At 33.6% G+C, this 16,184-nt stretch overlaps 1 protein-coding gene across 8 annotated transcripts in view; it reads right to left on the bottom strand.

The window, feature by feature from the left end:
- Positions 1–6,563: 6,563 nt before the first annotated feature.
- Positions 6,564–16,184, bottom strand: part of Erbin (erbb2 interacting protein) — a 115,205-nt gene continuing 105,584 nt past the window's right edge. For 3 of the 8 annotated variants that reach the window (XM_010637259.1, XM_033761179.1, XM_033761176.1), the window contains 5 exons: positions 14,082–14,201; positions 10,742–10,948; positions 9,402–9,494; positions 8,845–8,919; positions 6,564–7,279 (listed from right to left, as the gene is read on the bottom strand). In XM_010637259.1, coding sequence (XP_010635561.1) covers positions 7,172–7,279; positions 8,845–8,919; positions 9,402–9,494; positions 10,742–10,948; positions 14,082–14,201 — 603 coding nt within the window. In that variant the 3' untranslated portion in view covers positions 6,564–7,171. The remainder of the gene's footprint in view (positions 7,280–8,844; positions 8,920–9,401; positions 9,495–10,741; positions 10,949–14,081; positions 14,202–16,184) is intronic. The other 5 variants (XM_033761178.1, XM_033761182.1, XM_033761189.1 and 2 more) reach the window with 2 other exon arrangements.

Genomic DNA, 16,184 nt, shown 5'->3' with positions numbered 1-16,184 from the left:
CCCAGGGATGCAAGGATGGTTCAACATATGTAAATCACTAAATGTAACACACTATATTAACAGGGTCAAGGACAAAAATCATGATCATCTCTTTGGATGCAGCAAAAGCATTAGACAAAATTTCCACACTGTGGAAATCAATACAGAGATACTTCAAAAACTAGGACTCTTAAGTCCCATTTGACTCAGTTATTCCTCTGCTGTTATCTTCCCAAAAGAATTTAAAAAATCATACCACAGTGATATATGCTCACCCATGTTTATAGCAGCACAATTTTAATAGCTTTAACTTGGAAATAGCCCAATTGCCCATCAACTGGAGACTGGATAAAGATGTGGGGTGGGTGTGTGTGTGTGTGTGTGTGTGTGTGTGTGTGTGTGTGTGTAATGGAGTACTAAGCCATAAAGACTGAGAAACGAGACATTTATAGCTCAGTGGATGCACACTGAGGACATACTCAAGGGAAATGAATAGGACATGTGTAAATACTGGTTTCTTTGGTATGATAAACTGAAAATGTAAATTAAGGTCAAAATGTATAATCGATATTTTGTAATAGAAAGAAAAGGGCTAAAGGTTATTGGGCAAATAGGAGGGCTAGGAAAAAGGTAAAAAGGGAAGAAAAAAATGAGAAAGGAAAAAATGGAGTCTTTGTAAATAGGGAAAGGTGGAGGGGGGAGACTAGGAGAACAGGGAAAAAATAAGAACCAAGATGTTATTTAAAGGTACAAGATCCCAATGATGAATTTAAATGTATTATAATCTAAAAAATATATGTATATGTATATATATATGTATACATATAATACATTTTGGATTATAATACATACATATGTATATATGCATATGTATGTATGTATATATACACACACACGTACACACACACACTCATATTCCATGTACAGGACTGGTAACAAATGTTCTGCCTATGTGTCTTGAGAATTCTGTAAATAACAGGTCATGCCTACCTCCCCAGCTAAGTTTCCCACAACCTACTTTCCTGCTTCAAAAACACACATAATATTTTCTGTAATTACCATCCACCTATAAATTCAAAAGGTACATTTTTCTATAGTTTTAATTAACCAGTATGCATGGTTTCTTATAGAAAAAAATTCTTCTCACCTATGGAGATCATTTAGTATTCTATTTCCATTATACTTTGAATACAAATGTATTTCTGCTCTACTACAGACTTGATGAATATTTCTTGGATCTCATATGTGCTTTTGCATTTATTTTTTATTTTGTTGCAGTATGTCCCCCCACAATTTTAGAAAGATACTCTGAGTTCCTAAAATGGTCTTTAGTTTGCTGACTTCAATAACTTGCAATCTCCTTGTGCCAAATGTTTTTGTTGATATTTCTAATGCCAATCTGATTGTGCCTGCAATCACTCCCTTCATGCTTTGTAACTCTTTAGGTTATTCAGCATCATAAAGATACTATATATCTAGAAGTAACGTTTGTGGGCTTTTTTTTCCCCTTAGTACTTAACGGAACAATCAAGTCTTAAATCCTACATTGTGTTTTAACTATTTTTTTTTCCACTTATCCCAAATTCTTTTCTCCTTTGAAGATTCATGTTGGAACATTTCTGTCTCATTTTTAAATACTTGATTACATATACTCAACCTAAATCTTAAGAGCTTGCTGATTTACTCTTTAAGCATCTTTTCTATTTAGCTGAATTTAAAAATCTTATTTTACATTATAAATTTAGGGGTTGGTGATGTGGCTCGGTGGTAAAACACTTGCCTAATCATTTGTAAGGTCACTGGTTTGGTTCCCAGCACCAAAAACAAAATGCCATGAAAACAAAACAATTCAAAAGTAATTAAGCCCTTACATCCTTACATAACATTTTTTGAGACGTGGTATCACTGTGTAGTTCTAAGTTGGTTGTGAACTAGTCCAGGTTGGCCTCAAAGTGGCAGTGATAATCCTACATCAGACTCACAAGTACTGGTATTACAGGCATGTACCAACATGTCTAACAGGATCTTGCTTTATACGCCCAGAATCCTCACTTATCTCTTAAGACAGTACCTTTAGTGCTCATTTTTCTTAGGCACCCATGCTTCTGTTTGGTGACTCTCTTCTTGTCCTCAACATTTATCTTTTCTTAGTATGGGCTGAAGAATAATACTTGGTTACTGTAACCTATTTGCAGTAATGGTGGCACAGAAGACATTCAATTTGGCAGACCATGCTAGTTTAATAGGGCTCTGCTGGTTTTTATTCTAAACATCCACGCTCATTGTTCCTCCTTTGAACCAGACATACCTTCTGCATACTCCTTAGTATAAAAAATGGTAACTGACTTAAACAATTTTTATCATGTATCATCCCAATCATTACCTACAACTTCTTGATCTTTTGTCTCCTATGTTTAGGAAGTCTTTGAAGCAAAATCCACCTTTCACATCCTATCTGACTGAGGCCTTCAGCGAATCCCTCAAAATTAATCCAGATTAAATTCTCAGAATATGCACACATACACACACAATTTTTTAAAGACAAGGTCTCACTATAGTTCAGGCTGACCTTGAATTTACTATGAAGCCAGGTGGGCCTTACTCCAACTGCCTCAGCCAAGTGCTAAAATTACAGGTATGCATCACCACATTCAGCCACATATAATAGTATTAAGTAACAAAATGTATTGTTCTTCCAAGTATGTAGATGGGGAAGAAGGCTCGTTTAAGCATGAAGAGTGCTACCCTGAAGACAAATGATTCTTTCTGTCCTTGGGAAAATAAGCATCCTCTTGAGAGATGTTATGGAAAAGGATGGCCCAAATGTAAAAGATGTTTAATGTTCATTGTGGACAGCCTGAAGATGATACTTAAAATAATCTATCCTGCAACACATGCTCCCTGCTTATGCATTCATGCTTCTCAACTTTTATTAATTTTTTTATTAGGTTCTGGTGAGGAAACATTGGGAAGAGAGCACATGAAAATATTGCTTCTAAAGCTAAACTTTGGTTATTAGTCTGATTACATATAAGGAAAGTCAACTTAAATACGTGAGTTTATTTTTCATGCAAAGGTTTTCTTGGATTGAGGAAGAGCAAAAATGTTTTACTTAAATTTCTTCCTTTACTACTGATACATGAGCTGCTTAAATTTTATCCTGAAATTAAATTGTGACTTGCCTGAGAAGCTAGATGGAGCACATACATGTAGTGCCAGGATAGATCATTATGGTCCTAATTGTTATATTTGAAAATAAAGTTATAATAAAACATTTTTTACAGCTTCTTTCCTAATAATCCTATAAACAGGTTCAAAGATATCTACATTGTTCTCTTAAGGAACAGCCTTAGGTATTTTCCCTAAAGCCTTCTCAATTTAGAATAAGCTTCTAAAGTGCTTAAATATTATAACCATGTAATTCTGGAGATCACACAAACTTGAAATTTGCTTTATGAGATTGCACAGCCCTAAAAAAGAAGATAGCATACTCTTAAAATATTTGCCAAAACTGACTTAACCCTGTCTCCTGTGTTTATAAATTCCATTAAAAAATTCACAACTGGGCCCAGAAATTCAGCTCAGTGGCACTGCACGTGCCTCACAAACCCAAGGTCCTGAGTTCGATCCACAGTATCTACCACTGAAAAAAGTCCTTGCTAAAGATATAACGTGTTCAACCTTTTATGAAGTCTCTTATTTAAAACAAGAGAATATGTAAAGGCCTGACTTGATTTCTAGCCATTCTATATTACTTTTGTTGTTAGAGACATCTGATGTTTATTAATATTCTTAATGAATCAAAAAATACTTTAAATTTTTACTTTTTCATAAGGCAACTAATTACTAAGCATTAAAAAAATAACATATTTGAAAATGCATCAGTGAATGAAAAAAATCTTTCCAAAAAGATTTGACTGTCACTTTCCATGTGAAAATACTTCTCAATCTTCCTTTAAATTTAAATAATAAATAATAATGATACTATTACTATTGGTATCCTATACTTTTTCCATCAGAAATTTAAGGGTTTTAATACTATTTAAAAAAACTGCATCCTTCCTTTTATGGGAATTTCACTAACCCTAAATTTCATAAAATAAACCACACAACTTAAAACACCAATCTTTTATTTTCTACCCTCTATGTGTTACTTGAAACAATCTAGGTATATACAAAATTTGGAATGCTGGATAGATCCTGATAAAAATATTACACAGCTACTAATATGACTTTTTAAAGTACAGCAAGTTCTGTTCGTATTCAAAGATTTTTTTCAAGTATATATACATTTTCAAGATTAGTCCAAAGAGATCAGAAAAATATTTACAAGATAGAGAATTTTAGAAGACTACTGATTCAGATGAACTGATGATTCCTTGAATCAACATAAAACTAGTTTGTGTCACTAATTCTATACTGAATAAATTACTTTGATCAATGTCCTTTTTACTGGTATAAAATTTTACTGCTTAGGGTAAGAAAGTTTAAACATTATTTTAAAAAGGCAGTTTGGATTTTGAAAATTTGCCACATAACACTTGCTAAAGGCATTTAAGAGCACAGTTGTTAATTACAATTCACTCAACAGAACATAAACTAAAACTCTCTGCAGTTAAGCAGGAGAAAAAAAAAACTTAAATTATCTTTTTCATTTCCTCAAAAGATTTAAATGAATATGCTGAATTCTGAAACTTGATTACTATCATAATAGAGACTCTAATAAAACTTTTTGTCTTTTAATTTTCCAATATTTTGGAAAAAACCTTTGGCTATTGAATACAAAACCTTTTTCCTTTTTTTTCTTCTGTTTACATTGTATCATGTACTACTCTTCAGGGTAACAAACTTTTTTAATTTTTTTTTTTTTTTTTTTTGGTACCAGGGATCGAACTCGGGTCTTTGCGCTTACAAGGCAGGCCACCAACCGCTGACCTAAATCCCCGGCCCCAAACTTTCTTACTTCTATGTAGAATGTCACAAAATTTTAAAATGATCTAGAATGGAATTAAATGTTGGTCCTCTTACACTATTTTTCAATATAATATGCAGATAATGAATTTAAAAGTAGATCAATGAGGAATCAATTCTGTGAGGCTTAATTCCTTTTCCAAAATTATAATCTTGGGTCTTCGCAATTATTTTAAATATTCCTAATAAATAGTGGAATGTGATTATGAAAATTTGAAATTAATAAAATAAGAATGTGACAATTTTACAAAGCCAAAATTATTTTTAAATAAACAGAATAAAGGGAACACCGAGACTTGTCTTAAAGAGCTGTTTTGTCATTTTTTTAGATTAAAATACACATACAAGTGAATTTTATCAAAATACAGCACATTTCTACTATAGCTATAAAAATCAATTCCTATGTAAATAGTACTGAAAATCAACTGAGTAAAAATTTACAAAGAGTTGTTAAAGGGTTTCAATCAAAATTATTAAAACTATACAGTACAATAACCAATTGATAACATCTTGAAAGATGTGCAATATTTGAATTCACATATCTTTAAAAGTGCTATCTATTTACTCTGTCTAGAAAGTGAGTTCTACTCACTTTTCAGAAATAGTGTAGTTTGGTATTTCTGCTAGTCTTATAAAAGTCTTAAAGAAAAACAGTAATATTAAAAATTCCCTAAGTATATTTCTTAGAAATTAAAGATGAATGGAAGAACTGAGTATGGCTCTAATAAAAAGTTTTAGACTAGCCTCAGCTAAAACAGTCATTGGTCTTATGGCACTTCTTTCTGGTCCAAATAACCATGCATTAATTCTTACCATTGCATGTTATTCAAATTTTATTTGATTACATACAATAAAAACAAAATAATGATTTAGATAAACAAAATTAATAGACCTATATCATCAAACTCTTGTAAGTTACAGAACTAGAACAAAGGCAGTTGGTGGCAACACTATTACATGGATACACTTAGAAACCCTTTAAGGACTCTGAAGCATAGAGTTCACATTTAATGTTACTTACAGGAACAGCCCTTTATTTGAACACTTTTCCACACTGGCAGGTCTCAAGGACCCATCCCTTTGTTTTACAACTCTCCACAGCAATTCTCTATCACTGTGCCAGTTTCACAAACTTGCTTTGGTTTCCTAGCTCCACACATACTCCATGCTTTCCCTTTACTTTACCAAGGCGATTCAGGTCAAACAAAAATTAAGAGGCTTTCCTGAACTTTCTTACATGTTGTGTTTACAGGCAGCACAATCTTAAAACTGGCCATTTTAGTTCCATTTGCTGTTTAAAACAAAACATTAATTAGATTAAAATGGAGTACTAAGTATAAAACAGATTGCAAGTATCGCCATTTACAAAAAAAAAGGACTTCTATAGTATGAAGAATGCATGGACATACATCTACAGTACAGTTAAAAATTTCCTGTGACTAGAAAATTAAAAATTGAATAATCAGTAGCAAATGTATAATCAATGGCTATGACAACAGACCTTGTACAGCTCATAAAATGCAGTTATCTTTTTACTTCTTTAAAAAGACATTATATATTTTATTGCATTATTCTAATAAAAACTCATTATCAGTTTTTTTTTTATTCTTTGCTTTGAGATTTTTATAGGAAGTAACTTTTAATCTGGCCTTGGAAAGTGAACCCACCAGCACCACCTTCACCTATCCACTCTTCAATTCAGTATGCACATAGCAAAAGCCAACACTTCAATCCTCTTGCCCACATCAAAAAAAAAAAAAAAAAAGAAAAGAAAGAAAAATAGTTTCAGCAAAAAAATATTAATAACAGTTGGATAAAAATAAGGGCATAAAAGATGTGAGATAGATAGCTTTTCTTATCTGTCTCTGGGCTAAAATCAAGGCTAACTATTGCCTTGCACAGTTTAGTCATGTGTATGAAATTCAAAAATAAACCTACAATCTATACAAAACCAACCTAAGTTTGTTTTTGTAGCTTTGACTGCTATGTTTAAAAACCTAACAAGTTTTATACGGTATGACTTCAACAGTCTCCTTTATCTTCTGTACAGTGGTTCTTTCCCTCTAACCCCAAGCTTCATTATTTCATTAATGTACAAATTTGAACAGGATTGAATTCTTCTTTACATATAAAAATAGTCAAAATATTAATTTCCCCTGCAAGTATCTTCCAATAAATCTTGCTGTCCTTCTCCACCCCCCATTTTTTTTGTCCACAGTGCTTATGAGGAAACTTCTCGTACAATGATGAGTTCTACTGTATTCTGGAAAGTTTTTAGCAAAGACACTGCTTGTCCATGTTCAATATTGGTAAAACTGTAGCCATTAGCCTAAAAGAAAGAAGAAAAATGCTTTATTTTTCATAGTAATTTATTTGCATTTCTGTAAATTTCTTCCAGGTAGTTCACAAAAGCTGGCAGAAAAAAAGAATCACTCTGGCAATCTAAAACAACATATAGACTAATGGGGCCCATATCTATAGAAATAAAATCTCAAAACAGAGCTTATAAACCCATATTTTGTCCAAGTTATCACAGTATCCTGATGTAGCAGTCCAATTTTAGGAATCCCATGTGTAAGACTGCATCAGATGGGGTACTGTGTATGTGTGCTGATGTGCACCCAAGAATAAATTGCAAGGGTAAGAGAGGGCCAAGCCTAGTCTTCTCTTTACCTTAAAGACCCCCAGATCTTTAAAATTTAAAGCTAACATTTATTGATATCTTACTCTGCACCAAACACATAGTTTGAAGTGCTTTATATGAATTAAATCCTTTGATTATCACAACATTCAAGAGTTTTTTTTCATCCTATGTCAGAGAAAACCCAGGAATGGACAGGTAAAGTTAACTTCATCAGTCACAAAATCCAAACCACAAATTTCCCACATGTGGTGGTGCACACTTGTGATCCTAGCACTTGAAAGGCTGAGGCAGAAGGACTGCTTCAAATTCAATATCAACCTAGGCTACACAGTGAGCTCAAGACCAGCCTGAACTACATAGTGACACCTTGTCTTAAAAAGAAAAAACCCACAAATTGCCAGATTGTTAAGATAATAAATGTGCACGAGTGAGTGTACATGTATACAGAGGGAGGAAAAGAGGAAAAGATGATAAACACTAAAGATAATGGGACAAAATATTAGCAACTGGTGACCAAATGAAGTGTACATAGATGACAAGGTTTTATTTTGGTGGTTCTAGGAATTTAACTCAGAGCCTTTATTGAGCTACATATCCAATCTTTTTTATTTTGAAACACAATCTCAATAAGTCACTAGGTTGCTTAATTTGGGCTCAAACTTGTGATCCTACTGCTTCAGCTTTGCAAAATGCTGGGACTGTAGCCATGCCCATTTTTGCTGATTTTCCATCTTAAATTTAAAAGTTCACAAAAAACATTTACATTATATTTTCAAAAGCATTGGAGCCAGGATTCAAACTCAGGCAGTCTGGTTCCATAATCTGTACTTTCAGCTATTAAACTCTAAGTCTGTATTATTTTTTGGTTTGAGAGTTATTTCTCAGTACTATAGTTGAACTTTCAACAGTGAGAGCAGGTGAAAAGGAGGAGAAGCTACCTTTGGGCCTGAGGCTTATTTTCCTCCTATACGTCATGCAGTCAGGAAAAACAGAAGGAACAGAGAAAAGGACATAGGAAAATAAAAAGGACTACCCAAATTTGGAAAATTTCCTTTCTATTTTCCAATAATGACAACCTACCTCCAACACATGACATTCTGACCCCTTAAATTATTAAAAATTAACATTTCTGAACTTATATCAACCACCTAAGCATGATTCTGAAGATATAAAGAGAAAATAATTTAAACTATAAAACCATAAGATGATATAAAAGAAAAAGAAATAATTTAAAAATTTATCTTAATTACCTGAATAATTTTATCACCTGGTTGCAGTAATTTTGATGCTGGTCCATCAGGCTGGACCCTTGTTACAAATATACCCTTTAATAAAAACAACCAAAAAAGATAATCATTTAACTGATAACAGTATGCATAAGTAACAGAGTAACAAGGAGCTATTTTTCTATACCACCCAAATATTTGAATCATGGTACAATTTCCTCCCTGACTTTGTAACGCAGTGACAACCCAGTTATTTTTGCCTCTACTAATTTTGGCTTTAGTAAAGTGACTTCTGTTACAGTGTAAATTTACTTGGATAGATTTGTGGGAAAGCAGTAAGAAGAATTTAAAAATCACTTGACAGGAATAACAACATTAAAAAATTTTGGGTTTTTATGTTATATATTTTTTTCTCAACATGGATAGATTAAATTTCAAAACAAGCTAAACAATACTGAAGGAAATAAAGATATCTACCTAGATTTAAATAAGTACCTATTATACTTTTACTTTTATAAAACATGTACTGATTTAATAAATGAAACATGGTGAGTGTTTAAGGATATGTAAACAAAACTTACATCATCCTCAGGTCTGAATGGGTTTCCTCTACCCCCAACACCTCCTGATATGCTAAATCCAAGTTCTGGATCCTTTTCAACCCTTACTCGGATCTGATTTAATATGAAAATAAAGGAAACATTACTATTTCAGAAGTTTACAACAACATCTATAATTAAACACTGGTGAATGAAGTTCAAGCAAGAATATGTAAGAATTCATAAAAAATAAACATTTGGGCAGGTGAACTGAAACTATAACATAGAACATTATATTAATGAGTTAGTGAGTTAAAGGCACAGTGGGATTATAAAGCATAGCACCTTTGTTGCTAATGAAAACAGAATATCATTAATACCGACTCTACTTTAGTTTTTTGACAGCATGAATTTTTGTAACATAGTGCACAAATACAAAACATGTATATTATTATCAGTTTCCAGGTGTGGAATGTTTACAGAGTATGCTTCTCTACTGACTTGTTTCATAAGACACCTTAATGATTCTGGTATTAAACTCCTTATTTCCTGCATCTGTTCATATGCTTCAAGGAGTCCAAATCTTTTTTTTTTTTTTTTTTGGTCCTGGGCATCGAACTTGGGCTTGTGCTTACAAGGCAGGCGCCAGAACCACTGAGCTAAATCCCCATCCCTGAAGGAGTCCAATCTTAAAATCTGATCAACTGATAGTAATTTGTATACCCTACCTAGCCATTAAAAAAAGGTGCAAAAACTAAATTTTTGTTACAGGATACTCTTTTATCAGATAGTCAACCAAAACGAATAAAGTATTTGATCTCTAAGCTTTCATTATTAATCATTTTACCAACAAATTATGAAGTTTTATGAATATATGACCCATAACTTTAAAAATTAAATACTCAAATTAGCCAGGTATGGTGCCACACGCCTATAATCCCAGCACTCAGGAGGCTGAGGCAGGAAAATCTCTGAGTTTGAGGCCAGCCTGGGCCACCAAGTGAGCTCAAGGACAGCCTGAACAACATAGCAAGATCCCATCTCAAAATAAACCAAAGTCACAATCAATCTCAAAATCAATGCTGAAAGTAGTTTGGAGACCAAATATAGTAAACTTTCAAAAATCTAAGGTTTTAAGTATCACAGTAGTGTCAGTCATTTCAGCTAATTCCTGTAAAGCAACTGCCCAAAATATAAACTCCTGTGTCAGATAATTGTTAAGTTAAAACTGTATCATGTGACACTCTATAAATTTAACAGAAAACTAAAACTGTAAACAAAACAGTAAATACTGTCAAAATTCTATATGGGTTTATTGCTATTAACCTATAAGAATACATGAAAGCTTAGTCTAATATTCAAATAGTCTTGATTATTCTTACCTCTTGCTTTGCCAGTTCATGGCCTTGTCTAGGAGAACAATGGGGCTGTGTATATGGAGGTTGGTGGGCCACTTTCAGCATCAAGTAATCAATTAGTTGTTCTCTAGAGGGATGCCTTGCCACAGATGCCTGAGGGGGGTGATGTATTTGACTATAATTTGCCTGAGGCCTGAGAGGCTGGCCCATCTGTCCATTACTCAAAGGCATCTAAGAAAAACATGAAGTATCTTAAAATGACCAATAATAATGTCTCATTACAAATACTTGGATTTTCTTTCAGGAGCATTAAAAAAAAAACTAGCTTTAACATTCCAATTCACAAAATACCATGTCACTATTCTAAACTCTAAATCAAAACACATACAAATTAACTTACTGATGTTTTCCTCAGGAAAAAAATTGATTTTGTAGTATAATTTTTTTCTAATTTGAGTATTTTTCTACCTTTACTCTTGCCCTTCCAGAATAAATCAATTAAGCTATCTAAGTAGCCAAAAAATAGGTTTAGTCCTTATATTTGTATGTATGCATATATCAGTTAGCAATTTAGGCCAGGGATGTGGTAGCTCAGTGGCACCACACCTGCCTGGCAAGCACAAGGTCCTGAGTTCGATCCCTAGTAACACCCACCCCCCAAAGAGCTAGCCATTTTCAAATTCTCTAAATCTTAAATTTCAAAGAATATTAACCACAAAATCAAACACTAATATTCCTTATTAGCTCTTATTTTTACAAGGTGAACTTGAATTTTGGACTTAAAATTATCTCTGTAGAAACAAAGCTAACAAGCTATCCTGTTAGTATGAGGAATATATGGAAAATGAAAGGTTACATTCATATTCTAAACATTTGTAGGTAAAAAGATTTCTGTGAAGAGAAAAATAAATGTTTAAGCTAGTCATTTAAAAATTCCTTGTTGGGTGCCTTGTTCATAACGAAATTAGAAGAAAAATGTAAGGAAATAGTTGAGTCTATTTCCCTGAAATTATTCAAAAGTAGAAAGTTTGGAGAACAGTTTGGCACTAGTTTTAAAATGGCATGCTTTTGTTTTTGTGAATTTATATTTCCCTGAAAGACACAAAGAAGGAATAAGAAGAGCTGTACTTTAAAAAACGTACTTTTTCACTTTTTTTTTTTAATATTTAAGAACTTAATTAAGTCTAGAAAAATACATGGGTGATTTATGACAAGGCATAAGAACAATAATACTGTCGCAAATTTTCAATTAGGATTAAGGAGATACTATATAATTCAACTTTTTCATGGGGGTCACACTCAGGACCTTGCACTTAGGAGGCAGGCAGTGGCACCACTGAGCTACATCACCGGCCCTAATTCAACAATTTAAAACTAACTTGATCACTGTAGATTTAGAAGCAGCTGATCAACTCATGGATAATTAACTGGTTATGCTGTTGCTTTATTACATACTGTAATAAGAACGTTTTAGTTATGGGAATAAAAATCGGGTGCAAGTTATTCTGACCTTGGCATGTAGGCTCCGGCCAGACTCACTTCTATAAACACACCAATTGTGGTAGTAACTCTTCACAGCCTGCTTTGGATATAATTACTACTGCAGTCTCCCACAAAATATAATTCTTTAGATTGCCTTTGCTTTTCTCTATGTTTATACAATTTATTCCGATGTGCAGAATTCAGTACTTTTCTGAGTAAAATTCGACAGTAACAACTGACTTCATTATTTTAAATTATTCATTCACGCAGTGTTGAGACTGACCCAGGTCCTTGCACATACTAGGCAAGCACTCTACCACTATGTCCCCAGTTTCCTGACCTATTTTTCCCCCTTCGCCCAGTACTGGGAACTGAACTGAGGACTTGTGCTTGCCAGGAAGGCATAGCATCACTGAGCTAAATATCCAGTCCCCCTGACCTATTCTTAAGACTCCCAGACACCTAGCTATTTGGTCTTGCCTAGGTCAGTTTTAAAAATATACAAAGAATACATTAAACTGTAATTAGCAGATGGCTCAGGAGAATAAAAATGCATAAAACAAAGTCAGTAACTTCCACCACAAAATGTATATTAGAAAGAAAAAGAACTTGGAAGATGGTGCCCAATTAAAGAATAAAAAACCCAGATATACACGAACATATTAGATGGTTGAATACCTACTCTAACAATGTAAGGCTTGACATAATAAATAAGCTTCATAATTTTTAAATCTAGTTATACTAGAGGCCTATAATTAGTTAAGAAAACAAGAAAGAGTGGAGTTTTGACAGCACACTTCTGAAATTCCACAACTCTGGGGGCTGAGGTAGGAGGGTCTTGAGTTTGAGGACAGCCTTGGCTAAACAGTGAGCTTGAGGCCAGGCTAAGACATCGAAGAGAATGTCTGGGAAGTGTGGGAAAGAGAAGAACAATGAGAGAATATGAAATACTATTATAAAGGCATAGAGGACCGGGGAATTTAGCTCAATGGTGCCACTACCTACCTCGCAAGGGCAAGGTCCTGACGTTGATCTCCTGTACCCCCCAAAAAACCAAAACAACAAAAAAGAATGTGTGGTTCATTAAAAGCACAGGGAACAAGAATATAACCATCTGTTCTACCATATAAAAAAGTTTGTTTTTTGTTTTTTTTTTGTGAGTGTTTGTGTAGTTTGTGTTTTTGAGGCAGGGTCTCACTATGTAGTTTAGACTGGCCTTGAACTCCCAATGAATCTCCTGCCTCAGCCTCCAGAGTACTGGGATTATAGGTGTGTGCCACCATAGCCAGGTACAAAAGTCTTTCAAGGCAATTTCTAATTAAAGAATTTTAAAATATTTTTAGTAACAGTGCAAGATCCTACAATGAAGAATATAATATACCCCTAATTCCCTGACCTTTTTATTTTGGAGACAAGGTCTTGCTATTTAGTTCAGGCTGGCTTTAAACTCATTATGTAGCCCTCTTGCCTCAACCTCCCAAGTGCTGGGATTATAGATATCTGCCACCATGCCCAGCCCCTGACCTATTATGATTCCCCGAAACCTAGATATTTGGTCTTCCCTGGTCAGCGTTAAAAGGAATGTGTAACTCTCCAGATGGGTTTATGGTCAGGAATGCCAAAAAAGTCTTTGATTCAAATTATAAAATAAGTAGTACTATAGAAATACAACTGCAACAATAAAAATGAAATAAATTGAGAAATAGAATGAAATTCTATTTTGTATTTCTGAATTATTTAAAAATAATCCTCACTAATTAAGGTAGAAATGCCTTTACAAATCTATTTTCAGTTAAAGCACATATGGGATTTCTAGCTCAAAGGCTGCAAAACAGAAAGCTCACAGGTATTAATTTATTTCTTCCTTTCATCAAGCACCTACTTTCATAAAGCTGTCTGGAAGAACATCTTTGTGACTAAGTGTAGCTGATGAGTAGCTCTGCTGTTCTGAAATGAATGTATCATCTTGGCAAGAATCTCCTGGACTGGATGTCTGGGGATGCTTCAAATGAGGGGAAAATAAAAAGTAAACAAATAATACTCTTTAAGATGTGAAACCAAAACAATGACTTGAAAGATTAAGAAAAATATGTTGCTAAAGGGCTGGGGATGTAGCTCAGTGGCACAGCATCTGACTTGCATGTGCAAAGGTCCTGAGTTCAATCCCTTGTACCAAAAAAAAAAAAAGCAAGATGAAGATCTGAACAAAATATAATCACTGGCTGCTATCAATCAGTACCTTTAACTTCTTCCAAAGGCACATGGCAAATTGTTCATACAATGTATGAAAATTTTATGTGGATAGTTTTAATCTTTTAATTTATAATGCACATGTACAGAAGACAAATTCTGTGTTTCTTATTTTAGTTTCAATTACAATAATGCCAATATTTTAACATCTTTCAGCAATAAGTAGTTATTAAAGGTAAATCCACTGAGCTACATCCCAGCCCAATAGGTCTCATAGAAAGAGCCAACTAAAATATATTCCTATTGAGCAATAAAATTTTGGGGGGGGTTATTATTTTTTTGGTACCGGGGATTGAACTCAGGTCTTTGCACTTGCAAGGCAGGCCACCAAACCCCTGAGCTAAATCCCCGGTGCCAAAAAGATTTTTTTTTTTTCAAAATATTCCTGTTCCTTTTTTTTTTGTACTGGGGATTGAACGTGGGTCCTTGTGCTTGCGAGGCAGGCAGCAGAACCAATGAGTTAAACCCCTGGCCCTAAATATTCCTGTTCTCTTAGCAGCATAGTACAATGTTTTTTCCTAAATTTGTAATGTATGAAAAGCACATAATGTGTATAAAGAGGTATCATTAATTAGCCTTATAAAAAGGGCTTTATCTTTATTCTGTCACAGTAAAATTAGTTCATTATAAAAGCACTGATTTGGAGAAATGCTTTAAAATTAACTAGTTCATATTTTAATTTGGCAAGTATTATTATATTATAGTTTGCCTTATGATTGCTTTAAAGGAAACAAATTCTATATGCCATTATTCGTGAATACTTACTAAAAATATGCTGACAAGACATTTGTATTTTTCACACATTTTGGTATATGTTAGGAAACAAGTTTACAACAGCACTATTGTTATTTCAAAAGTATATGCCAAGCAACATAGAAATGTAGACTAATCATACTGAAAAAAATCTGAAATCTATTTCACTATATAATATAGTACAGCAAGCACATAAACTTAAGAGATTTATAATTTAATCTTAAGAACTAGGTCTGCAATAGACCTATCACACTCAGTTAGTTCCAATCATGGCCTAGCACTTGAGTGTAGTTTGATCAATTCTGTATATTTACACAAAGTATACTTCATTTTCCTTCTTTCTCGCAATGTACATTTAGAATGCACAAAATCAACTTAGCTCAAAGTTTGAAATTTAAACTCAACCTGAATATGTAATTATGTTTACTCCTTAAAAGAACAAGCATATCATGAATGAAAAAGTAAAATTCAACACACTCAAAGGCTCTTAATTTGTGAAAAACACATAAAATGTTACTGTGAAAGACTTGGAAGAACTGTAAAGATTACCCGAGTGAACAAAAAGGCCAATGGTCTTTACCCCATGGACTCTGTTGGAATAAGGGCTCAATACTTATCAATACTTTTCTCCCTCTTTCAAATTAATAAGCTTCAAAATGACTGTTATAGCATAGATACCAAATGATGGCATGTGACAAAGGACTTGGCAAGATTCATTAGGTACATCCAGAGCAAGTGAATTCAGGAAATGTTTTCTTATACTCTAAAACACAATAGAGTAAAACCAAGATGTATTTAAAGGCAGAGGAGGCAGACAAAGCGTGCTCAGGAGCAAATACAGAAGCTAAAAGAAAGCCTCATCCAAATGGAAACAAAACTGTGGGAGGTATAAAATAGTATTATAAGGGGAGAAAGGTCTCTTCAGGTTAAAAAGAAATACTTACTGAGAGGTCACACTACCACTTAAAGTTCTTATGGAGAG

This window comes from Fukomys damarensis, unplaced genomic scaffold (genome assembly GCF_012274545.1).
Source record: "Fukomys damarensis isolate Sample0158 unplaced genomic scaffold, DMR_v1.0_HiC HiC_scaffold_1, whole genome shotgun sequence".
Classification (NCBI taxonomy): domain Eukaryota; kingdom Metazoa; phylum Chordata; class Mammalia; order Rodentia; family Bathyergidae; genus Fukomys; species Fukomys damarensis.
This window is presented reverse-complemented; position numbering and strand designations above follow the sequence as displayed.